The following is a 25,564-nucleotide window of genomic DNA, read 5'->3' on the forward strand; positions in this document are numbered from 1 at the left end:
CAAAAGCACGTATTTGCTACATGGAGGAATGGTGAAAAACACATTACTCTTTTCTGTATAGGACTCGCTATCTGAAAAGGCACCAGAGATTCTGTTTAATGCAAACAATAGTGGTTGGATTTTATTTCAGTACAACACACTTAAATAGGTATGTTATGATCACAATGACAAACAACAACATCTCAATTAATCGCCTCTTATGCTTTCTAGAACCATAACAGTGTCAACTACATTGTAATAATTTTTTTTTCCACCATTGGATGGCTAAAGACAGTTGGCCCTCTATTCAGAGAGCCAGTGTGAAGGAGAGGAATGAAAAGATGATCTGGGAGTCCACAGATAAAATGAGGAGCCCAACATGCTAAGAAAGGAGTAGAATGGTCTGCTGGCAAGTATGAAGTAATCCTCACGAGAGCAGAATCCTGGTTGTTATTGTTCATGAACACTCAACAAAACAGAAAAATAGTATCTGGCAAACCCATGAAGGATGACATATAAATGTATGTTGAGTGCACTCTTATCTCAGCCTATTTTTCTGGGCCACACAAAATCCTTAGTAATCATTCAGAACATTAGTAGAATTATAAATTCACTCTTACAATTCAACTATCGAATGCAATAACGTTTCAATCATATCTTTGCTATGTAATTACTATGGGTGATCATAGCTATCAGATCCTGTGTCTTAATATTTGGACACTCACTATGCTCTGTGTTCATTTTTTAAATACAAAACTACACATTTCACAATGCACAAATAAGAGGAAGACTAGTTGAGTTTATCACATCTGACATTGAAATCCTTGTTAAATCCAAGGTTCTTCTCATGAATCTGACACCGCACTTGGTTTTACAATCACAGCTTTTTTAATAATACATCTATTACCATGATCCCAAGTGGGCGATAAGGCTTAGGGTTGCTTTGGTTGGATTGAATGGGATAGTCAGGAAAACCTAAAAGAAGGGTCCTTATTGATCTTTTGAGTTTTAGGCTAAGTAGAGGCAAATTTGTGTAAGGGACAAATCTGTGCTCCTTGTTTCCTGTATCAGGATTACTTATCTGAATCATTCAATCATGCTTAGTCATTCAAAGACATGCACGTGTCCTTGTACTCACATCAATGTATGTCTTCCTGATGAATGTTGCATATCTCACAGTGTATCAGACTATCGGATATTAAGGTTTGAAACTTTCCGATTTCTAATGCTTTGCATAGAGAACTTTCTTACATCTGCAGTGTTGTCCCCATTTCTTAAAACAAGAATACACGCACAATGTGATGTGGTCAACATGTATCCAGGACACCAGCTATTCTCAGACACCTTCCCCTGGGTAGTTGTGTATGTTTCCCAAAGTGATAAGCCTATTCAGACATGGAATAGAAGTCCCCAGTACAAGAGCTACATAGTTCCTGCCCTGTGTGGCTCCTGTGTAAGAAATGGCCTCCTCTAAACTGGCATCACTCTTTTGCATTGCTTCTGGAAGGGCCCTAGAATACCCTGTTTGGCTCGTGATGCTCAGCTGTAATTTCTCAGTATAGAGCAGCATCAGACCATGACAGGGCTGCTCTTTAATGCAAACAACCCGAAGATGGATGTTGTTTCATGAGTTTTGTCGCTGGCCCTACAGCCAAAGACTTTCTGTCCAATGGTGGTATACGATTTCCGGTTTTCTGTAGTTTGCTTACGTATTATGAATGCAGAGGTCAGTTGGTAACTCCTGCCTGCCCTCTTCTTATGACTTTGAGGTTTTCCCATTAAAGGAGCCCACTCTGCATGGAATGCATGTGGCTTCTCCTTGTGATGTACCTTATCAGTCATGATGGTCTTTTCTTCTGTACATCCGTGTTAGAAGTGTTCGTGAATTTCTGTCAGTCAAACTCTGTCTTCTCTTATTATAACGAACCAGCTTCCCTAAAATTGTTACATTCTCCTTCATGTGTACCATTTTCTATTGGTATAAGCTACGCCCATTCATGACACACTCCAATTCTGACTATTGATGCCATAGCTAAAGTGAACACACTGTAGGCCAACATGACTGCTCTTTGTTTCCTAATATTTGATAATTAATAGATATGTTGTATAATTATTAAAATGTTGTGAATAAAAAGATGGGTTTTGCTTTCTAATTAAAAAAAATTTTGACGTTTGACAATATTCTTGTTTTTCAGATCACCAGAACATCAGCAATGGGGGTATTGTCCGGGGTCAATTGAACAGTATTTCAGGTGAGAGGAGCTGTTTCCATAAAATAGAATAGAATCCACAACAAAGCTCACATAATCAGATGGATAAACCATCCCGAGGGGTTTCGACGCATTAAATGTCATGATGATGCAGGCAGTTTGATGAATTTGTATACACTGAATGAGCAACATTTTGCAATTATTGTTAGTCAGCAGGAGTAGACTGGTCTATATGGTAGTTGAGTCATTTCCTGAGAGTGGGCCTGGCAAATCTTTGCAGGCCAGTTTCGTGGGCCTGTGTGATGGTGTAGAGCACTGTGAAGCTTGTTCGTGTCATTAATTTCACCACTGTCCCTCGCCCAAAGGGCTTGAAAACGCATATTTGTCATAACATGTCCCTACAATCAGCTTACGGTACTACTCAGTTTGTCATGAAATGTCAGAATTTATGAAAGTGTGCTACATTTATGTTGTGTTGCCGCCTTATGTTTGTCCCAGTCTGGCTGTTTCGGTCAATACACTGACTTAAAATGACATTAGGAAAACAGATGGGCTGCAGTGGGTTGATCTCAGTTAAGTTACTAGGTATGAAATGGCATTCTCTCTCACTCGCTCTCATTTCTTCCTGAGGCAGGTAGGAAGGACTCTTACCCTTTTAAAGAGTGACAACGTTTTCTAAATGTAGCAAAAGCACAGGATGACTGGAACTTTTACTCCCATCTTTTTGCGTCTGACGGCGAGATGATGTATGTGCAACAGCATTGCTTGCACACATACATTGAAATAAAAGAAAATGATGGTCCTTTGGATCCGAAGAATACCTGCTTGTGAATGTAGCTTACGGGAAGAGAAATATTTTTGAATTACACAAACCAGTGCTCTGTGAATTTGATTTGTGCAAACAATTATGAAGAGGATTTGGGCAGCAATTGTCTATAAATAGTGTAAACCTATTTCCTCTGGAGTAAGAAGCTGGAACATAGGAGTTGCTGTTTGATGTTTAAGCAGACCCTGCAAGATATTGCGGCATGAAATATGTTGCGGCATAAAAGAATTCATGTTTTGCAGCACAAAGTTGCATTTATTGCTGCTTTTTTCCGAGGCTTCTTAATCAGGCAAAAATGCTGCAATAAGTGCAATTTCTACGCTGCTAAATATTTAATGCCGCAATATCATGGAAGTAATGTACAACAGGCTGGTGTCACACCACAATTTACAAGAATCACAATGGGTAAGCCACCTATTCAATTCCTCTCACCCACAAATGTACACTCTCAAAGCTCATGGAGTCTGAAGACAAATACTACCAAACCATTAATTAAATATTTGTTATTTACTGTGTTCATTAAATATAATTGTATATACTATTTTCATGACACTATTGGTACATATAAAGTGCATATGTGCCTATAACATCTCACCATCATTCACACTCTCATATTCTCATATAACATCTCAATCATTCTTTCCAAATCAATCGTACAAGTGGTCACTCCTAAAAAAAAAAAAAAAAAAAAAAAGAGCTAGTGCTATGCTAGAAAGGCAAGTGTAAAAATACATTAAGACAATATGTCAATATACATTGAACAGCGCATGTCTCACTCCACATGTGGTGATCCAACATGCGGTTGACTAGCGAAGGTCATAACATTCCTCCTTTGACTGTTCAAACATTTTCCAGAGTTCTAGAACAGCAAGGTGTTTCTCTAGCTTCTTGCCTGTATATGTGGCATGAAAGTATGTTGTCATATGTTGTATGATGGCTTTAAATAAAGACCCATTTTGTGGCCACGGCATAAACATCTTGTGGGCGGTACCCTTAACCCACTTCGAGCTATATTTCTTAAGCTTGGGTGCATGTTTCGGCAGTTGCTTGCATAAGTGTGCTAATAGAGTAATGTCTTCCATGCTTAAATCTGTTTCTACCCCTCTTATACAATGCTTTTCAATGCTTTCATGCAACTTTAACACTTCCAACAATATGAGCGAGCACCAAACACTGCAAGCTCCAATCCAATTTTTTCCTGCCAAAATCTTTTATATCACCTATTTACTCAAGACCATCAATTTGTGTGTGATTCCATCTCAAATATCGAATCACGCACAACAGAACGTGTAAGACAGACACTTAACAGACTAGACAGACACCAGCGGACACAAATATCTCTGCCTCTAATAGTTACCCCTACATAGAGTTTAAACAAACCCCGTTCACGACATCTTTAAACATGGTGGTAGCCTAGTCGTTCCCTATTATGTGGGGCTCTGAGTACACGTTTCTTCTGACCGCTATATTAAAGCGCAGGAATAAGGCGTATTCTCTCTCTTCTCAGGTGGCCGCCCTGGTATTCTCTATTTGTTCAAGTATTCTTGAGTCATTATCCCCTTATATATATATACAGTCTCCTCTACTTCTTACTATTTTGTTTTTCCACCTCCCTCCGTTACCTTTTCCCTTACTTGTTCTAACGCCTATAAAATTTGCCAAAGCACTCCATTTCTTATTTCACTCACCAATCGCATCGTTCCTCTCTGGTCCCTCGGGATCACCGCCTCCGTTACCACCTCCTTCAGACTTTCACCTGATCCGCTGCCCGTAGGAATGGGAAGGGATTTGGTTTTTTAAAACGGGTCCCTTCAGGCCCCACTGCAGTTTTGGATCAATTACACTACCATTGTCCACGTGAAGCTTCACAGTCTACTCAGCCAAATGGCGAAGGACTCGTGAAATTATCGAAGACCTAGAGTTACTTCGTGTCGATGGTCAATATGTGTCTTATTTTAATCAATAATCAATAATCGATGGTTTCCAACCATCCTCTGCTACCAAGTGTAAACAAGTGGAATTAACCCCTGATTGGCCCATAGAATCAGAGCTCGCTCTCGAATACTTTAAGACGAGATAGCTGCACCTTGAGGTGGATGGGTTGCGGGATTCTCTTACTCCAACACCAATCAATAAGGGCCACTCAATGGTTTGGCAAAGGGGAGTCAGTTTAATGACAAGTACAAGAAACAGGGAAACATGGAGATCAGCAATGATGCAATGGGCCATCTCGCTTCAACTCCCAACAATCTTCATTCAAACAGCAATAGTTATAGTCAACATTTGTCATCATTCACGTGTAACACTCACAAGTTTGTCATGCAATTGTATTGGTTAGAAAAGGTAACTTAAGTATAGGTGCTATATCTGTATATTGTAACGGAGTGTGAAGATTGGATAACTCTTATCGGGTGGGCATCTACGCCCTTCCCTCTACATTACTCATGCAAAGTCACTAAAAGTATGACGTCTCATTGGTTCTACTATCTATAGGACTTTAGATTATTTGGCCCACTGTGATTGGGCTGGCTACAAGCCAAAGCATAAATATTCACTTTAATTAGCAGCATGCAGAACGGACACCCAGATACAGGATGCCCCAAGATTCACCCAGCCTCCCTTCCATCAATCAGTACTCGAATGGCTATGTGTCAATTAGTTGGCTGAGGTTGGCCTCGAAACTGTAGCTTATTGTCAGGAAAAGTTATGGTATCTCCTGCTTTGGGTGACATCAGACGTTGGTACATCTTTGTGCTTGGTTGGTGACGTGTTAGCACACCGTGAATCGGCTTTGTTTTTCTTCTATTTGTGCATTTAATTCTCTTTTTCGGCTGCCACCTGCCTGGGCCCCCTTATCTCGACCTTCACGGAGCAGGCTGCTCTGCTCTTAAGTTTCGATTCTTCGAAGTTACTGTCGGCCTCCCTCTCTTGGTTTGACCTTGGTTTCCCAGGCACGGCCTGCTCCTTGCTGAGTTTCGATTCCGCCGTCTCTCTTCTTGTTTTAGCTGGAATAAGAATCCTGGCCTGTTTGACCTTTAGTAACCTGGGTTAATTCTGCTTTTGTATAAAGTGGACTGCACTTATATAATGTGCTTCATTAAGGTAGGTATATAGTTGGCGCTTGCCACTCTATTCTTCTATTAAGCATAGCATGCCACACTGTTTTCTTAGCTTCTTGCGTTACAAGCCTATGTGCAGGCGTTAGCTGGTTGAATACTTTCATCCTGCTTTGCAGTTACATTTCTTTATATGTCAACATCGTCTCTTCTTCTATGTCTGCGATATCCTTATCCATGGTGTTTCGTCTTTGTTTGTCATCTTTTGTTGTCGTTCTTCATCTGTACATCTGTCCGGGCCCTTGTGACGTCATCATTCGTCTTCCATTAAGGCCTTTCGAGTTTCTTGTGGGACTGTTTAAACAATCTTCATTTTGTGTCATTTGCTGGTATGGTTGTCTCAATGGATACCTTACTGTCTATGGTCGTCTGGTTATTGGCACTTCAATAGGTATTGCTCTTCTGTTTGGCACTGGACAGAGCCCTAGTGCGGCTCTCTGCTGGTTTATTTGCTCATCGTATGTCACATATCTCGGTGTGAATGTTCCTGGTACTTGAAAATGGGCGACTGGAGTGCAAGTTGTATTTGGGACCTCCTCTACACTACCACAATTGGGGACACCCAATGAGTTGGACCTTCCACCTCCTCGAAGATGTCAAGGTTTACCAAGTTATCCAGCTCTTTATCCACCAACTCCCTCAGATGGAATGGCACCCTACGTTGTTTGAGGGCAATTGGGTGCACTGACTCATCGATGTGCAGTCTCACTGGATTACCAGCCATGCAACCAATCCCTTGGAACAGGCCTGCATACCTCTCCATCAGCGTTTGTATGTCCTCCACATATACAGAGTATGTGAAGCTGACTAATCAGAGGGCTTCGGCCACCAAACAGCTTAATAAGGTGTTGGTACTGACGGGTGTTACATAGAACCGTGCTTTGATCTTCGCGGTTCCATGCCCCACACAAGCCGCACATGCACCATCCAGGGGAATGGGATGTGAGCCCCCAAATGTGAAAATGCAAGTTTTTGGGGTCGAATGTCTGGGGGGGGCAAGGCATGGCATCATAATGCTCACAGGCCATGAAGTTGACTGATGCCCCCATGTCCACAAGCACCAATACAGGAGAGTCACTGACAGCCACGATGCACCTCGACTGTCTTCGGCCCTTGGACTGGAGGGCGTCAATACTTGAGATGAAGAAGATATTTTCCTCTTACTCCTCCTCGTCAGGTTGGGTACCTTCCTCCCCATGTTCTAGCTGGGCAACATTGGGAGGGCAAGACTGTCTGAAGAACCCTGATCGCACTGGGCCTCTCAGCACCATCACCGGCAGGGACGCTCTGCACACCCTTGCAAAATGAACCATCATGCCACACCATCCGCATGGCCTCCCTGCAGCTGGACACTCACCCGGGTGGGGCAGGTTGTACTCGCACTTCTGGCATGCCTCTCCCGGCTTACCGCCCCTGTCGTGGGAATTGCCAGCCGGTCTCCGGGCACCCCTGCCACTATGACCCACAGCGCTGACCTCTTCTGACTTGGCCAATTGGGACCCGGCTTCCATCCTTGATGCACGTACCTCGGAGATCTCCTGGCAGCGGCCCAGCTCCAAAATGTGAGGAAGGGTGATCCCAGGTTCTCTCAGCACCTGTTTCCTCAACTTGCCTGAGGAGCACTCCTGGATGAGCTGATTTCTGACCATGTCATCAGTGTTGTCCCATGTACATGCCACTGACAGTCTCCTAAAACGACCATGAAAAGTGTCGAGAGTCTTGTCTTCTTTCTGTTTAGTGGATAGCATGACAAACTGCTCGCAGTCCGCATTGGCCAGTGGAAGGAAGTAGTTGTGCAGGGCTGTCTTTGCAGCAGGATAGGTGGTGTCTGCGGGCTGGAGGGAGTCAGAAATCTCATGTACAGCTGGTCCTGCGGCATACAGTAACGTGGCCTGCTTGCTGTCATCACTGGTTTCTATTGTTGCCCGAAAGTACATGTCTAGGCGATCAATCTATCACCTCCAGATAGGCCCCAGGCTGGATGGGGGGCCAGGCACATCAAACTCGGGTATGGGTGGGAGGGCCGCAGGGGCCCTCATCTGGGCCATTGCTGGAGGTGGAGGTGGGAGTACTCCTTGCTGTTGAGCCACTGCCTGTGCCTCATCCTGGTTCGCTGGATTACTCATGGGTCAAAGTGCTCAAGCACTCCTTCAGTATTGCAAAGGGGCAAACTTGGTTGTTCTCCTCCCAGCCACCTTGATCTTCCACCTTCCACACCAGGATCACAGTCCTACAGGCTTCCTTGATCGTCAAAACTCCCCACCAGTTCTGCACCAGTGCGCACGGCACGCACCAGATTCCAGTAGGAACAGTGGGTAGTCCAGTGGCAAGTCATAGATTGTCCAACACTGAGGAGTGTCCAAAAATGAAGCCAGGGAGGCCTAGGGTAGATGTCTCAGAACAGCCAGTCTCCCCCCAGTGCTTCACCTTCACTCAGTGATTTACACTTCAAAAATTGCAATAAATTGAAATTCCCAGGTATGTCCATGTAGGAATAGCAGTCTGCTATTCATGTGTCCAGGATGGCACTCGCAGGTTCCTCCGTAGCTCGGTGAAACATCCGTGTGTGAGGGACAAAATGGCCGCTGCCGCTTGGGCCATACCCTCCCCCAAGCGTGGAATGAGATAAATACTTCCCTCATTCGAATGAAAAATTATTCACATGTATCACTGCCGGGTCCGGGCATGTCTTTGGCCTTGATGCCACTGTTGTGGGGGAATCCCTGGCCCCTACTGCGTTCTTCCGTGAGACCTGGGCCCCCGCAGCAGTAGAGACTCACACAGAGACATGCATCAGGCACGGGCTCCCTGGTGGCACTGACGCGGCCGGGAATGCCCCTTTTGTTTATAGGGCACGCAGCGGAGTGCAAAGTCACTCTGCCGCGTGCTATTCCCTTAAAGCGGCAGCACCACAAATATCAGAGTGTAAGCTTATTTAATTTATTTCTTGAGATAATTCTGAAGTATCCAAGCATTCTCCAAATCTCAGTTATGTTATGTTGCAAAGTTTATAGAGCGCTCATAAACCATAAACAGGCTCCAGGAATTTGCTAAAGGATCACATAATTAATATTAGATCCAATGTGATTTAACGATCAGTATGGTACAGGTGTAGAGCTCGTTCTCTTCAAACGAGGGTTGTAAAAACTGGGAAGCCACCCTGAATTAGGTAGCAGAGATGATTAGGCACCTACATTCAAGACTTTAAACCAGTGTCACCATTCATATCTTGACTTGAAGGGGCCCCTGAGGGACCCTTGCATATGGAAACAAGGCACAATCAGCACACACGAACTGATACCCCAGACACAAGGTTGTATTCCCAAAATCTAGGGTTTATTGCAAAGCAAATGGTCCCAGTTGGCCAACTGGGTCCCGTGACGTGTGTTTTCCAGACCCCGGGGGACGAAAGAGGACGGAGAATCATACAACAGTTACATATATACAAATCAAGCATCTTGTAATCAGTAGTGACACATCCAATACCGCCCCTAATACATTTCCTTTGAATTGGGCACGATGATTGACAATGGTGACGAGTATGACACCTTCGAACATTCATTTAGCAACAATTTGCAATTTTCGTGAGCCGACAGACACAAGTCTTTGTTTAAAAGAACACAATGCTTCTGTTCTTGCAAGCAAGCTGCGTGCAGGGGAGAGACACATTCCAGGCCTTGCTATCTCCTAGTTTCTATTTGTGTACTGGGGGTCAACTTGCTCTTCAGGGCTCTACAGGGCTCAGGAAAGGGGGGCCGCAAAGAAGAGCATAATTCAAGTAATTTAATGTTCGCTTCTAGCAATTCTACTATGTTTTCGAGACTAACTGGCACCTGTGGACTAATTAGGATGCCTTGCTGCTTACTTCCAAGGATATGCGACGGAGGAGACCGGGCATTTCTGTCTGGGCTACTGCGTTATGTTTCAACATGCCTCTTGCGGCCTTGCGTTATGCACCAGTGGAGCAGAATAATATTTCAGCAAAGCAGTTTTAACAGAAAGCAAAAAGCAACGTTAGAGAAAACAAAATGGCGATTTCAATCACCTTTAAAATGGCCGCACTTCAGTCAAGCTTATGGCTATATATTTCTAATACTAAACACATGAGGCGGTTGGTCATCAGCCAACAAAATACATTGCCTTACGATCGATGGGTGTCTACTTTTTCTGGACTGACAAACCCTCCTTTTGTCTGTATGCCAAACGCCTCATCCATACATTGCATCCTCTTCTGCCCAAGTATCTGAATCAGATTCTGAATCTTGCACACTATTGGTCTCCTCTTCATTGTCATCAATATCGATTGACATGAATTATTTTACTGTCTTCGATTCATCATTACCATAAGTGTTTGTTTTAGTAGTGTTTTTCCTTTCCATCATCTGTACACATCCCTTGCTTATTTCAGTGCATATTATAGGTAAGCAGTGTATGCAGCAGCAACTTGTCATAAATATTCCTAGCACTGCTACTAGGATCACAAATAATTTCCATCCCCATGAATATAATATCTCCCAGAACCAGGAGCCTATATCCCAACCCCCTTCTTGGGTATGGAGTTCAGAGCTCAAGACGCGCAATTTTCTTATCGCCTCAATCAAAAAATCGTAGGGGAGGAGTCATTTACAAATACACAACACGCTGATCCCACGATTTTGCAAACACCGTCATGATCAACCAGGAATACATCAAGAGCCATTCTATTTTGAAGTGTCATTAATCTAATTCCTTTCTCCTCTAATGTCATGTTGTATAATATATCTGTTGTTCCATTTATTGTTTTCTCTAAGATTCTGGATAGTTGTCGTATATTATAGGAGTTTATTGCTTTGGCCATAAATGGTACAAATGATTTTGCTACGTCTTCCACAATCAATCCTCTTTCATTACTGCTCCGTGGCCTAGATAGTTTGGCTATGTCTGTTGTTTTTAAAAGAAACACTCCTGGGAACAAAAGTCCTAAATAGCAAGTACCTCCCCAGTTTCTAGGCAACCAGGGATACGCTTTTTCTCCACAGATAAAATACACGGGATCACCTTCATATACAGGTTCTACTTCCCTATCAAGAATCGCTATATTCATGCATCTAGTGAATGTCCATACTGAATAGGAGCCTTTCTTTTCTAAGCAAAAAGGCACAGAACGCGGGCTGTAATTTACTGTATAGGTGGGGGACACTGCATCTTTATTTCCTTCTAATCTCATATGAAACGTGATTACAGATGATTTATATGGCGCAAACAACCTATGCAGCAGCAACATGTCATGAATATTCCTAGCACTGCTACCAGGATCGCAAATAATTTCCATCCCCCTGAATATAATATCTTCCAGAACCAGGAGCCTATATCCCAACCCCCTTCTTGGGTATGGAGTTCAGAGCTCAAGACGTGCAATTTTCTTATCGCCTCAATCAAAAAATCATAGGGGAGGAGTCATTTACAAATACACAACACGCTGATCCCACGATTTTGCAAACACCGCCACAATCAACCAGGAATACATCAAGAGCCATTCTATTTTGAAGTGTCATTAATCTAATCCCTTTCTCCTCTAATGTCATGTTGTATAATATATCTGTTGTTCCATTTATTGTTTTCTCTAAGATTCTGGATAGTTGTCGTATATTATAGGAGTTTATTGCTTTGGCCATAAATGGTACAAATGATTTTGCTACGTCTTCCACAATCAATCCTCTTTCATTACTGCTCCGTGGCCTAGATAGTTTGGCTATGTCTGTTGTTTTTAAAAGGAACACTCCTGGGAACAAAAGTCCTAAATAGCAAGTACCTCCCCAGTTTCTAGCAACCGGGGATATGCTTTTTCTCCACAGATAAAATATACGGGATCACCTACATATACAGGTTCTCCAGCATGGGGTCTGGCATGGATTCACATGCTCCTGAATATTCCCCGTCGTCAGGCTGGGAATCCTCGGTAAAGAAAAAATCAGTATCAGTTTCGTTTCTGATCTGTCTTTCGTATTAGTAACCAATCACTGACCTCTGCATCATACTGACCACAGCCAATGACTGCCCTCTACCTAAGCCCCGCCTCTGGCAGCCATATTCAGATTTTTACCGCACGTTCAAATGTTGGAATCCTCGTGCTATTGCTCTCGAGCGTTAGTGCTATTTTTTCACGTTTTTTCTCAAAAACTTCTATTTTTCGGTCAAAAGAGCCTCAAGCTCCACCGTTTCTTCATCCGATCAACAGGGACCCGTGTCGGATTCGTCTACACCCCTCAAGGGTGAAGATTTCGTCGAGCCACGCTTTTGGAGGACTCCAGAAGTTTCTCAGGCCCATCTCGAACATGGCCCAGGAGAAGGGAAGCTCGACGCCCGGAAAGCTGTTCAGGGTCTGCCCTGGATGCCAGCTTCAGAATGTCTTTAAGGAGGACGAACACTCCCTTTGTCTTTACTGCCTACATGAGGACAAGACGCACGTGGAGAAGGACTGTGCGTTTTGCGGCAATATGTCGGAGCGGACCATGAAGGACCGCCATCAACGTCTCGCCAACTGGCTGGAAGGGAAGAGCCCGTCAGGCGAGAAGAAGAAGAAGAAGTCTGAGCGGTCTTCTAAGACCTTTGAGGATGCCCCGGTGACGGGGGTCCAACACAAGGCCAAGCACCGCGAGTCCGCTGGCACCGGGAGCGCCGAACGGTCGGCTCTACGGGCGCCAGGCAGGGTGCACCCTCCCCGGCACCATCAACCACGAGCCAACGCTCTGGTTCGGGTAAGAGGAAGGCCGAGCACCCGGCGAAGCTCCTGGAGAGACCCCGGTCGAGCTCGAAGGCCCCATCGGAGGGGGAGCGAGGCAGTGACCCTCCCACCAAGGAGAAGGCGGTGAGTGCACCTAGGGTGGTGAAAGCCTTAATCCATCCTGCCAAGGCATCTATCGAGACAGTCGTGGCGGCCCTGGCTCAGCCTGTGGAGGCTACACCAGTGGTGGCGACCTCGGGGCTCAGAGTCTCCCTGCCACCGCGGAGGGAGTCTTCTTTTATGCCCATCGACAGGACCCCCGTGAAACCTCCGACGGAGAAGAAAAAGGGGGGGCAGGAGGCCGTCGTGGATTCGGCCTCGACCTCTGAGGAAGAGCTGATCGAAGTCTTAAGCCACGGTGTTGGCGTGGAAGAAGACCAGCCCGTCGGGAGGGACCCCGACGTAGGAGACGACGATAACGTCGAGGGTGCCGACGGGGCCCCTGACCGCCCATCGGACCCCCCGCAACCAGTGCCGCAAGAAAACTCGGCGGCCATTTTGTTGGCTATACAGTCCTTATGCTCGGAGATAAGGACGAGACTGCCGTTACTACCAGCGGAGGAACCGCTCCCGACGGGGGACCCGGAGCCAGGCCCTTCTGGGAGCCCTCCCCCTAAGAGAAGAAGGATTCATCCTCCACCTCCTTTTCAGCCATCGCGCCCTGTTCAGCCGTCGTCACCTCCCACCCGGGCTTCCCCGCCCGACGAGATTGGATCGTTTCACTCCATGATCGCCAGGGCATCCGAGCTTTTCCAGCTCTGCCCGGAAGAGAAGAAGAAGGAAGGTTTCCTTTATCAACGGCGCGAGGCCAAGAGGAAGATGGTCCTCTCTGTACCTCTACTGGACGATATTTGGGATGAGGGCCTAGCCCTCCTCAAGAACCCATCCACGACGCCGGCTAGAAGGGATCGGTACGAGAAGAAGTACCGGGTCCCGGACGCGGCCCCCTTGTGCCTTCGGGCACAGCCGACCCCGGACTCGGTCGTCTCCGCGGCCACCAGGAAGAAAGCGGGGGGGGGCGCGGCCTCTACGTCGACCTCCCCGCCGGACGGTGAGGGAAAGAAGTTAGATACAATGGGACGCAGAGTCATCTCGTCTGCAGCGACGACGATTAAGGCGGCCAACGCCTTGGCTATCGTAGCCCGCTACGACAGGGAGCTGTGGTTCAAACTGGCCCCCCTGCTGGACTTCCTACCGGACGACAAGAGGGCTGAATCCCTAGAGATCTTGCAGGAACAAGAGGTGGCGTCGGACCATGCCATCACGATTGCGACGGACATCGCTGACACTGGATTTTGCCAGTTGGGCAACGGCGTGTGCCTTAGGCGGCGTGGCTGGCTCAAGGCTACGGACTTCCGTCAGGACGTGCAGACCAGAGTCTTAGACATGCCGTTCGACGGAAACAACCTGTTTGGGAAAACAGTGGACGATTCCCTTCAAGCCATCAAGGCAGACAAGAAGACGGCCTGGGCTCTTGGGGTTCTCCAGCAACGGCGGCCGCCCTTTCGGAGCGGCGGAGGCAAACAGGTGTGCCTCCAAAGGTTCCGGCGGCGGATTTTCCACCTACTGTCTGGCGGCCCGTTCGTCGTCGCAGGAAGCTTACAGGGGACGAGGCAAGTCAGGCGGACCCCGCCGTCGTCGCCAAGGAGGACAAGGCGGCAAAGCCTCATCGAAGCAGGACAACCGGCCGTGGGGTCGGGCCCCCACCGAAGCACTCCGGTGGGAGGCCGGCTGGCGAGCTTCGTCAGCGTGTGGGAGTCCATCTCCACCGACCGTTGGGTGCTGGACGCCCTAGCTCAGGGTCACGTGCTCGAGTTTCTAAAAAGGTGCCCGCGCGTCCCCCCTGTGGCCAGGAAAGAACATCACATCCCTCAACTTCTCTTGGAGTTAAAGACGATGCTCAAGAAGGGCGCCATCGAGCTCGTCCCAAAGAGGCTTCGGGGCTCCGGAGTTTACTCAAGATACTTCCTCGTGAAGAAGAAGACGGGAGGATGGCGTCCCATCCTGGACCTACGACGACTGAACAAATTCATCAAGGCACAGAAGTTCCGGATGGTCACCCTCCAGCACGTCCTGGGTCAGCTGGAGGAGGGCAATTTCCTGTCGTCGTTGGATTTGGAGGATGCCTACTTCCATATTCCCATCCTAAAGGGACACCGAAAGTTTCTCAGGTTCGTGGTCCAAGGGCGTCACTACCAGTTCAGAGCCCTTCCCTTCGGACTGCGGTCGGCACCCAGGGTGTTCACCAAGTGCCTCGCACCGGTGGCGGCGCAGCTGCGCCGAGAGGGGATCCACGTCTACCCCTACCTGGACGACTGGCTCATCCGAGCGAAGACGAAGGAGCTTGCCGTGGAGCACACGGCAAGGACCGTCCAACTTCTCACGGACCTGGGATTCTCCATAAACTACGCCAAGTCCCACCTGGTGCCGGCGCAAGACGCACTGTTTCTGGGAGCGAAGCTCGACACAGTGTCGCTTCTGGCCTCTCCGTCGGAGGAAAGGACGAGGGCCATCTTGGGCAAGGTGCAGCGGATGCTGGTTGCGGACGCGGCCAGAGTGAGGTCCATCAAGTCCCTCCTCGGAATGATGTCTTCTTGCATTTACCTCATCCGCCTGTGCAGGCTCCGGATGCGCCCGTTGCAGGAGTTCCTGGACGCGCGCTGGATCCAGACGATGGGCAGCTTCGAGGAGAGGATAACACTCAACGAGAGTTTCCGACGAGCGATCCGGTGGTGGGGCACCCGCGCGCATCTGGCGGCTGGCATGGACTTCCAGACCCCCGGCCACCAGGAGACAGTGACCACGGATGACTCCCTGGAAGGGTGGGGAGCGCACACCGGAAATCTGCACGCGAGAGGCCTTTGCCTCCCGACGGAGAAGTCCCTCCAAATCAACGTTCTGGAGCTCCGTGCAGTGTTTTTGGGCCCTCAGGTCCTTTCTTCCGTCCCTCAAGGGCAAGGTGGTGAGGATCTTCACCGACAACACCACCACCATGTTCTACATCAGGAAACAAGGCGGAACCAGGTCCCCTGCCCTGTCCAGGGAGGCGCAGGATCTGTGGCATTGTGCCGTCGCCCAAGGGATGTTTCTGGTGCCGTTTCATCTGGCAGGGATAAAAAACACCATCGCCGACTCACTCAGCAGGGAGCTGCGCTCGTGCCACGAGTGGGAACTACGACAGGATCTAGTGGACCGCCTCTTCCGACGGTGGGGCACACCCCAGATCGATCTGTTCGCGACGGCGACGAACTCCAAGTGCCGGAGGTTCGCCAGTAGGTTTCCCCAGCCGAGGAGCATGGGCGATGCTTTCTCGTTCCCCTGGGAGGGCCTGTTTCTATACGCGTTCCCTCCATTGCCATTGCTGATCCGGCTCATCAACCAGCTCAAGAGGTCACGGTGCAGGATGATACTCGTCGCACCTGCGTGGCCGAGGCAGATATCGTTCCCGGACCTTCTGGACTTGTCAGCGTCCCCGTCAATCAAGCTGCCAGTGGACGCGGATCTTCTCTCCAGGGAAGGAGGCGCCATCCTCCATCACGACCCGAAGTCGCTGAGCTTGCAGGCCTGGCTCCTGCAGCGTTAGAGTTTGGAGGATACGACATACCGGCCGACGTCAGAGAGGTTCTTGCAAAGGCCAGGGCGTCCTCAACTCTTAAATGCTATGGACACAAATGGAAGAGGTTCTCTGTCTGGTGCCACGCACAGAAGATTAACCCTCTACGGATTACGGCTCCCCAAGTACTGCCGTACCTACTGACGCTGGCCAAAGCTGGACTGGCGCACGCGTCCATCAAGATTCATCTTGCTGCGATCTCCCGATACACCAGAACCATGGGGCGGACGTCTTTGTGGTCTCATCGTCTGGTGAATGAGTTCATGAAGGGACTGTTCAGATCGTTGCCGCCGGTGAAGGCTCCGGCCTCGGCGTGGGAGCTCAACGTGGTGCTGACCAAGCTCATGGGACCTCCGTTCGAGCCTCTGCACTCGGCTCCGTTGAAGTTCTTGTTGTGGAAAACAGCGTTTCTTGTGGCCATCACCTCCGCACGACGGGTGGGAGAGATCCAGGCCCTTTCCTGCAAGGCCCCGTACTTGACTTTTCACGACACGAGGGTAGTGCTCAGGATGCACCCCTCCTTCATGCCCAAGGTGCCGTCGGAATTCCACCTCAACGAACCCTTGGTGTTGCCTGTTTTCTTCCCGTCGCCTTCGTCGCCGGCTGAAAGGACTTTGCACTCGCTGGATGTGGCTAGAGCGCTGAAGTTCTACGTGGACCGCACAAAGTGCTTTCGGAAGACGTCACAACTGTTTGTGAACTTTGGACCTGTCAATCAGGGGAAGGCTCTCGAAGACTTCCATTTCCAGATGGCACTCCGGCTGTATCATGTACTGTCATCGGTTGGCAAACCGACCGCTGCCTGTCCGTCCGAGAGCCCATTCCACCAGAGCGATCGCAGCTACCACGGCGTTCCTATCTGGTGTGCCCTTGCTGGACATCTGCAGGGCTGCTACGTGGAGGTCGACGCACACCTTCACGAAATTCTACTGCGTCGATCGGGATTACAGGGAGGAGTCCAGGGTCGGCCAAGCAGTGCTGCGCAACCTGTTCGCCTAAGGTGAGCCTGGTGAGGAGGTAAGAATTGCTTAATGTTGAGTTTGATGTAATGCTTAATGTTGAGCCTTTGCCACCTCCCGTGGTTGTGCATGTGTGTACTGCTATGTATTCTTTATTCATGAGCATGTGAATCCATGCCAGACCCCATGCTGGAGAAGGAACAAGTTACTTACCTGTAACTGTTGTTCTCCAGCATGGGTCTGGCATGGATTCACATGCGAACCCTCCCGCCTACCCCTGTGCGGCTCTTCACTTGGTCATACTGCCACTTCACGTGCTACCAAATCTGAAGATGGCTGCCTGAGGCGGGGCTTAGGTAGAGGGCAGTCATTGGCTGTGGTCAGTATGACACAGAGGTCAGTGATTGGTTACTAATACGAAAGACAGATCAGAAACTAAATTGATACTGATTTTTTCTTTACCGAGGATTCCCAGCCTGACGACGGGGAATATTCATGAGCATGTGAATCCATGCCAGACCCATGCTGGAGAACAACAGTTACAGGTAAGTAACTTGTTCCTTCTACTTCCCTATCAAGAATCGCTATATTCATGCATCTAGTGAATGTCCCTACTGAATAGGAGCCTTTCTTTTCTAAGCAAAAAGGCACAGAACGCGGGCTGTAATTTACTGTATAGGTGGGGGACACTGCATCTTTATTTCCTTCTAATGTCATATGAAACGTGATTACAGATGATTTATATGGCGCAAACAATCTATCTTGTGGAATAAATTTGGAAGGTGTTACTTTTGGTGTCATTATTCGTGCTCTATGAAATATGGAGCAACCTACAGATTTCCTGATTATCTCTTCAAATTCATTAATGTTTGTGCTATCTAATTGACCCATTTCACTTTTATTCCATTTCCCATAATATAAGGCACTTAGAAATTCTCTGCATGCAGAACTCAATGTCAGTGGCTGCACGTACCAACCTATTCCTTTACCACCATGCTGTGGCAAATGGGCACACACCCAACAATTATTCTTTCTCAGAATTGAATGTGTCATATTCATTATTTGCAGTAATGTATTGTTACCATATCCTTCCCTATGTCTTTCTTCCATTGGAGACAGAGTGTAGGTAATTACATGAACCGGGCTTTCAGTAGTGGAGATGTTTCTTCCAGGCAAGAGAACTTCTAATGGGTTACATTTCCTCTAAGTACCATAATATCAGTACTGTCATTATTGGGGCTATTATACTCATCATACATATGACTATTGTTAAAATTAGCATACAATTTTTTCGGCAATTCTTTTTGTGTAACTTTTCGTGCGCTATGTTTAACTCATTATCAGCAGTGGTGCAGGAGGGGGCAAAAGCTGGTTCCGGCATTCTTCTCTCTCGATTCTTCTTCTTCATCAATGTTCGTCGTGAATATCTCTTCTTGTTGCACTAGTTCGAATGTCAATAAGTTCGGTAATTGTCCTCAGTCTATTCAGCCAGTTCTTAGTAGCCTGGATTGCTATGCATTGGGCAAGGTCTCTGTGTATTTGCACATTGCTCAAAGACCTCCGGAGCAGTTATCAATCGCCTTCGTACCATGTGAGCCCCTCTTGTCCATAAGGGGTGATCTGCACATGGATTTTTTTTTTTTGCACTGAGGAGCCTCGCTTTTTGGGCTGTCCGATTTGCACAACCTTCACGCCGCTTTCCTATAGGCTTCTGGTTCCTACTTCACCCGTAATAGGAAACAGAGGCAACAAAGATCAAAATAAATGAGTATTTGATCACTCCTTCTTTCTGTTCCGCAGATTATACCGCCTTGCTCCTGGTATCCTGTGATCAATGAATAGTGCGGGTGCACTTCCAGACTCTAGCTCGGAGTCAGTTTGTGGCGCAATGACAGATGATGGCGGGCGCCAAAGTGATGATGCAGATTTTGTTTCAGGCTGTAGCGCAACAAAAGATGGTGGGCGCCACAGTGGTATACGTTTTGTGTCATCCAGCAGTGATGCAGATTCTGCTGGACAACGTTGGGGTACTCTTTGCCCTTCCTCTTTTACAGCAATCTTTTCAGGCTTCGTTTCAGGATCAGGCAGATTTTGTGCCAAAGAACTGGCAACTGTCTCTTTAGTTTTTGGGACCGCTGTCTCTTTCTGGTCATCTCGATCAGGCAGATTTTCAGATGGTGTCGGGACCTTTTTAGCGTGGGTTCCATGAATCCACGCTTTCCTTTCGTCTACACGAATGGCGGTTTGCGTTGTTAAGAGTTTCAAATAGGGTCCACGCCACCTTGGTGCAAGCAATGTCTTCCTTTCAAAGTTCTTGATGAGGACCCAATCTCCGGGTTCCAGTGCATGCCCCGGACCAGTGTATCTTATCGGTAATGCCTCTTGCACCTGCTGATGAATGAAACGCTATTTTTGTATTAAAAGATTACAATAAATGCTGAGCACAGGGTATTGGAGCTCCCTCAACCGTTTTGGCTGCGGTGCACACCAAACATTCGCCGGTCTCCCCATCACGATTTCATAAGAGGAGAGCTCAGTTCTTGCCTGCACAGATGTACGCATGCACAGTAACGCTAATGGTAATGCGTCTACCCAGCTTAACTTGTTTTCTGCGCATATTTTGCTTATTTTGTACTTCAAGATGTCGTTGTGGCGTTCAATAAGACCGGCACTCATGGGGTGTCTAGAACAATGGAATCGCTTATCGATCTGGAGACCTGCGCAAATCTGCAATATTACCGCGCCCACAAAATGCGGACCGTTATCTGACCATATGACACGGGGCAGACCAAAACGGGAGTACTCCTTCAACATTACTTTTGCAGTGCTCATGGCGGTAGAGTCTTTTAATGGATATGCTTCCACCCACTTACTGAATGCACATATGACCACTAGGACATATTTCAAGTTTTGGCATCTCTCCATCTCTATGAAATCAAAATGGATTACCTCAAAAGGCATAGAGGGAGGACCAAAACTGCCTGTTAGATTCACCGTTGCCTTCCCCAAATTGTGTTGTGGATATGTGATACAGTTTTGAACCAGCCTCTCTGCATTTTTCTTTATGTGTGCATTCTCCCATACTGTGGCTAGATGCTGAACTATCTTTTTGGCACTAATATGAGTAGGGCTGTGGGCCATCGTGACCAATGCAGTTACATAGGAGTTGGGCAGCATCCAGTTTCTACTCTTCTTGTCCACCAAGCAACCTTCTAGATCTAATTCAGCAGAGCCCTCAGCCCACCCTTGTATTTCATCAGCAGTGGCTTCTGCCTGCATTTCTTTGACAGTAGCAATTCCATTCCCTATCATGCAGGGCACCTCCTCAGACTGTACTGTCAACATTTTGGTATTCAAATCAGTGGCAGTTTGCTTCGCAATTCTGTCTGCAAATGTGTTTCCCTCTCCCACTTTACATGTTACTTTTTTATGCACCTCGCATTTCACTATTGCTAGGTGCTTCGGACACGTAAGTGCAGACAGCAATCGTACAATCAAAGAGTCATGTTGGATCCTGGTCCCATGTGATGTCAGGAAACCTCTCTCAGCCCAGAGTCAGCCAAAGTTATGAACCATACCAAAGGCGTGTTGGCTGTCAGTATATATGTTTACACTCAGATTTTCAGAAATCTCACAGGCTCTGGTTAAGGCTATTATCTCTGCTGCTTGCGCAGAGTTGTAGGGGATTCTTTTACTTTCCACAATACTTTCTAACGTGGTGATAGCATAGGCAGCAGTTGATGTGCCATCAGGTAGTTTAAAACAGGAGCCGTCACAAAACAACTCTTCACCTGGCTCTTTTTGTGGGGTGTCTGTTAAATCAATTCTTCCCTTCATTTCTTCCTCAGTAACTATTAAACAATTGTGGGGAGTTGATTCATTCTCACCAAGTTCTTCTGTGGGCAGTGGCATTAATCCTGCAGGATTCATAGCGCTACACCTCATAATTTGGATGTGTGGCATAAAAAGGACAATTTCGTATCTAGTCAATCTAGCAGAAGTGAGGTGTTGCGTCTGCGTTCTATTTAATAGAATGTCTGTGGCACGTGGCACCATCAAAATTAAGGAGTGCCCCAATACCATTCCTTCCGTTTGTTTCACTGACGCAGCAGCCACTGCAACAGCTCGCAAACATTGTGGTAATGCGCGCGCTACAGGGTCCAGCGCAGAAGAAAAATAGCCGTATGGCCTATTTCTTCCACCTTGTTCCTGTGTCAAAACAGCCAATGCGCAGCCTTCATTCTCATGTACAAACAATCTGAAAACGTTTTCATAATTGGGTGTGCCCAAAACTGCAGCAGAACACAATGCAGTTTTGAGCAGATCAAATGCTCTCTGACATTCTTCATTCCACTGCAAAGGCATCACAAAATCCTTTTTTGTCAATTCCGCCATTGGCTTCACAATCAAAGCAAAATTCACAATCCATAGCCGACAATAAGAAGCCATGCCTATTATTACTCCTTTTTGTGTTTTTGGAATAGGCTCTCTATTCTTTCTGGCGTTAGTCTTCTCCCTTCACTCAAAAGTAGGTAACCCAAATAAACCACCTCCTTTCAACAATATTGGAATTTCTTTAAGCCCGCTTTGTGGCCATGCGCTGCTAAGTGTGTTAGTAGTAAAACAGTGCTCTTTTTACAAATCTCCTCTGTATCTGCGGAGATCAATAAGTCATCTATATACTGTAACAATACACAACCTGCCGGTAATTCTAGCATGTCTAGCTGTTCTTTCAATGCTCTGCTGGAAATACTCAGACTCTCTGTGTAGCCCTGTGGAATGCGTGTGAATGTGAATGATCATCCTCCTCACGTGAAGGCAAACAAATATCTGCTTTCCTTGTGTACTGGAATGCTGAAAAAATCATTCTTCAAGTCAATAACACTAAAGTACTCTGCTGAGGCAGGTATCATTGTCAAAATTGTGGTAACATCTGGAACCAATGGGAATTGAGGATCTACTACCTTGTTTAGTGCATGCAGATCAATTATGAAACAATATGGTACCTCATTACCTCCTTTTTTATACACCGGAAGAATGGGACTGTTACAGGTACTGCCTGAAATTTCTTCAATCACCCCCAAATTTACCAAATCAGATACAATACTTTTCAATCCTTTCTCTCCTTCTGCTGAGATTTTATACTGTGGAATGCGCGGTAATGTTACTCCTTCTTTCAGAGCAATTTCCACTGGCTCTATCTTCAAGCATCCCACATCATTGTCATTCATCGTCCCATATACAAGTTGGCACTTCACTCAATTCTCCTGGCAAAGGTTTGGACAAAAATTCAGATACTGGTACATTCTGTGGTGAAATGGTCAAAAATACTCCATCTGGCGTACAGTGTATAACTGCACTCAGTTTTTTCAATAGTTTTAATCCTATCAGATTTTCCCCGCAGTTTTCTGTTAAGAGAAATGGACAGTATTCAGGGAATGGACCTAATGTTACTGGTACTGGTTGGGACACTGGATTTATTACTGGGGTACCTGCAAACCCTACTGAAATATTTCTTTGCCCTGACAGTGGTATTTCTGGAACCAAGTGATGATCTATCGAGCATTTTTGTGCCCCTGTATCTACAAGAAAGCTATGCTCTCTATTCCTGACTTTCATTTCTACGTAGGGTCCTTTCTGATTCACGGGAATAGGCACTGGTTCTGACCCCTGTCTTGGGCTCTCCTATTGGGGAAACAACACATCATCCGATGTGTAATCGCTGCTGTTATTATAATACGCGTTTGATTGGGTGTCAAAAATGTTCCCGCCCCTCCCTCTATTTCCATTTTGCGTGTTTTGATGGCTCTGATTTTGAGTAGAGGCAGTTTGATTCTGCGCTTGGTTCTGACTTTGAGTACCATTCCCTTGGCTATTTTGGTGCTGCTGCATGCTATTTCTATTCTACCCATTTGTTCCTGGATGCCCCCTATGCTGTCTTCTCTGGCCATAACCATTTCTATTTTGCAGATGTGGACATTGCGCTCGCCTGTGACCTTCTTCTCTGCAATACGCACACTGATTCAATCCCAGAGGCCCTCCATGCATGTTCAAATTACTTCTGCCTTGTGCATTTCCTCTCCCTCTATTGTGTCCCACCACTTGCTGGAGTAGCACCCTTGTTTTCAAATTCGCCCTATCCTTCACCTCTTTCTCTTTCTCTGTATTCACTCTGTTCTCATAATAATATTGGGCCATATTTAATACTTCGCTCAACGTTTTTGCTTGCCATGCACTTTCTGATGTCATTATTAAGTTTTGAATTGGAAGTGTTAACCCTCTCACATTCTTATCGACAAATAGTCTTTTCCCTGTTTCTGTGCTTGCATCCTGTCAACTAAAGTCTGTGAATACTTCCTCAAATCTATTAAAATAATCTGTAGCTAACTCATCCTTGCCCTGAACACATGCAGTCAATTTGTCCCATTGAATTCTTTTCTCTGGAACAATTTCTTTCAATTTCTGTATTATTCGTGCTGGTAATGCTACCATGTTTGGCCCCGGCTTTCCCCCCACCTCTTTATCCTTATCCTCCAGTATTAAATGTGCCCATTGTGGCGCCATAGGCCGTTTCATCATCCACTTTTCTCATTTGCTTCCATATGTCTGCTGGTAGGATTACTGGGAATATTAGATCTATGTCACCCATGGTGAGCATGGATGATTGCAGGCAGGACTCTACTTCTTTATAAAATCCCGCGGGATTCTTTCTTATATCAGGAATCGTCTGTTTTATGTTATTCACTTCCTGTCTGGAGAAGGGGACGTGCACACATTGTGCTGTATAATGTGCTTCCGTTACTCGCGCTGGTTGGTTGCCTACAGCAGGAATCTCTACTTTAGGCACAAAAGTAGGTGGGACTTCTCTCATGGGAAATACTGCACTCACTGTTCCTCCCCCTTCTCTCATATAAAATAATATTCCCAAGTCAAGTGATAAGGCTGTTTCCCCTGTTCCACGTTCTAGTGATCTCTTATATGCTGCCATCTTTTCGGGGGGGGGGCTGGCTTTCTTTTCAGCTATATCTTTGTCTATCAAATATTCAACCATTGTAACTAATGCTTTTCTTTTCATGGGCAAGGGGTATTCATCAAATATCTCATGTATTTCAATTGTGGGGATACTAGGATCTGAAATCCATTTTAACGCCGTATGCATACTTTTAATTTATTGCCTGTCTGTCTTGACGATGGCAAAAATCGCCGCTGCATAGAGGGCTCTACCGCTTCCTTCATATCTCTCCTAGTATCTTTAATCCTATACCAAGGTGTGGCAAACATTTCAGCATATTTATCATCAAGTTAATTCTTAAATTCAAAAAGTCGGTCTACATGTTCCCTTATTTCTTCATCTCTATCTCTACAACGTGCTAATGCATTCAAATCCAACAATCGTTGTGGCGGTAGCCTCCCAATTAACTGTTTCCATCTTGCCACTAAATATTCCCCCATGCATTCCAACACTACCTGTTTTTCATTGCTCCTCCTGAAGTCATACATCGAATCTAGCGCTGACATTTCATCATTCCCGTTTGTATACATTTCTGCCTGCTCTTGCAGCTCCCGTCTTCTCTCCTTGCTGATCGCATTACGGGTCACTCTTGCACATCCACTTTGTCCGGCCCCTTCTCTTGTTTCAAGTTCAAGTTCAATTACAGGAGGAGCAGATGGGACAGAAACGATCTCTAGGGAGGGAGGTGCAGATGGGACAACGGGAACAGGAAGTGTCTGTTGCAGTACTCACTGGCTAATGGGAGGCGCTGACTGTGTGGTCTGTGGATGTGCTGGGATTTGGTCAGTTGGGAGGGGTTGAGCAACTGGAGAGGGCTGAGCAATAGTTACTGAAACGGTCTTTTTAGTCTCTTCCCTTGGGCCTCGCTTTGTATTAGTCAATATTTTATTTATCAATTCATCTGATGAATGCAATTCTCGTTGTGGGTATATTTTTTCTATACTCAACTGATCACATCTATTTGATTTTCTCAAACTATCATTCCACTCCTCCTCCTCCTTTTCTTTCACTCTCTCTGCTTTCGACTTATGCCTGCACGCATGTTTCTCTCTACTTCTTCAATGAAGCATAGCTTCCCTTCTCCAG

The 25,564-nt window shown here is 46.6% G+C and overlaps 1 protein-coding gene across 2 annotated transcripts in view; it reads left to right on the forward strand.

The window, feature by feature from the left end:
• Window positions 1-25,564, forward strand: part of PRDM5 (PR/SET domain 5) — a 1,215,944-nt gene that overhangs the window by 471,997 nt on the left and 718,383 nt on the right. For both annotated transcript variants that reach the window (XM_069631172.1, XM_069631173.1), the window contains exon 8: window positions 2,175-2,231. In XM_069631172.1, coding sequence (XP_069487273.1) covers window positions 2,175-2,231 — 57 coding nt within the window. The remainder of the gene's footprint in view (window positions 1-2,174; window positions 2,232-25,564) is intronic.

This window comes from Ambystoma mexicanum, chromosome 6q (genome assembly GCF_040938575.1).
Source record: "Ambystoma mexicanum isolate Mex_15411 chromosome 6q, UKY_AmexF1_1, whole genome shotgun sequence".
In the NCBI taxonomy this organism is placed as follows: domain Eukaryota; kingdom Metazoa; phylum Chordata; class Amphibia; order Caudata; family Ambystomatidae; genus Ambystoma; species Ambystoma mexicanum.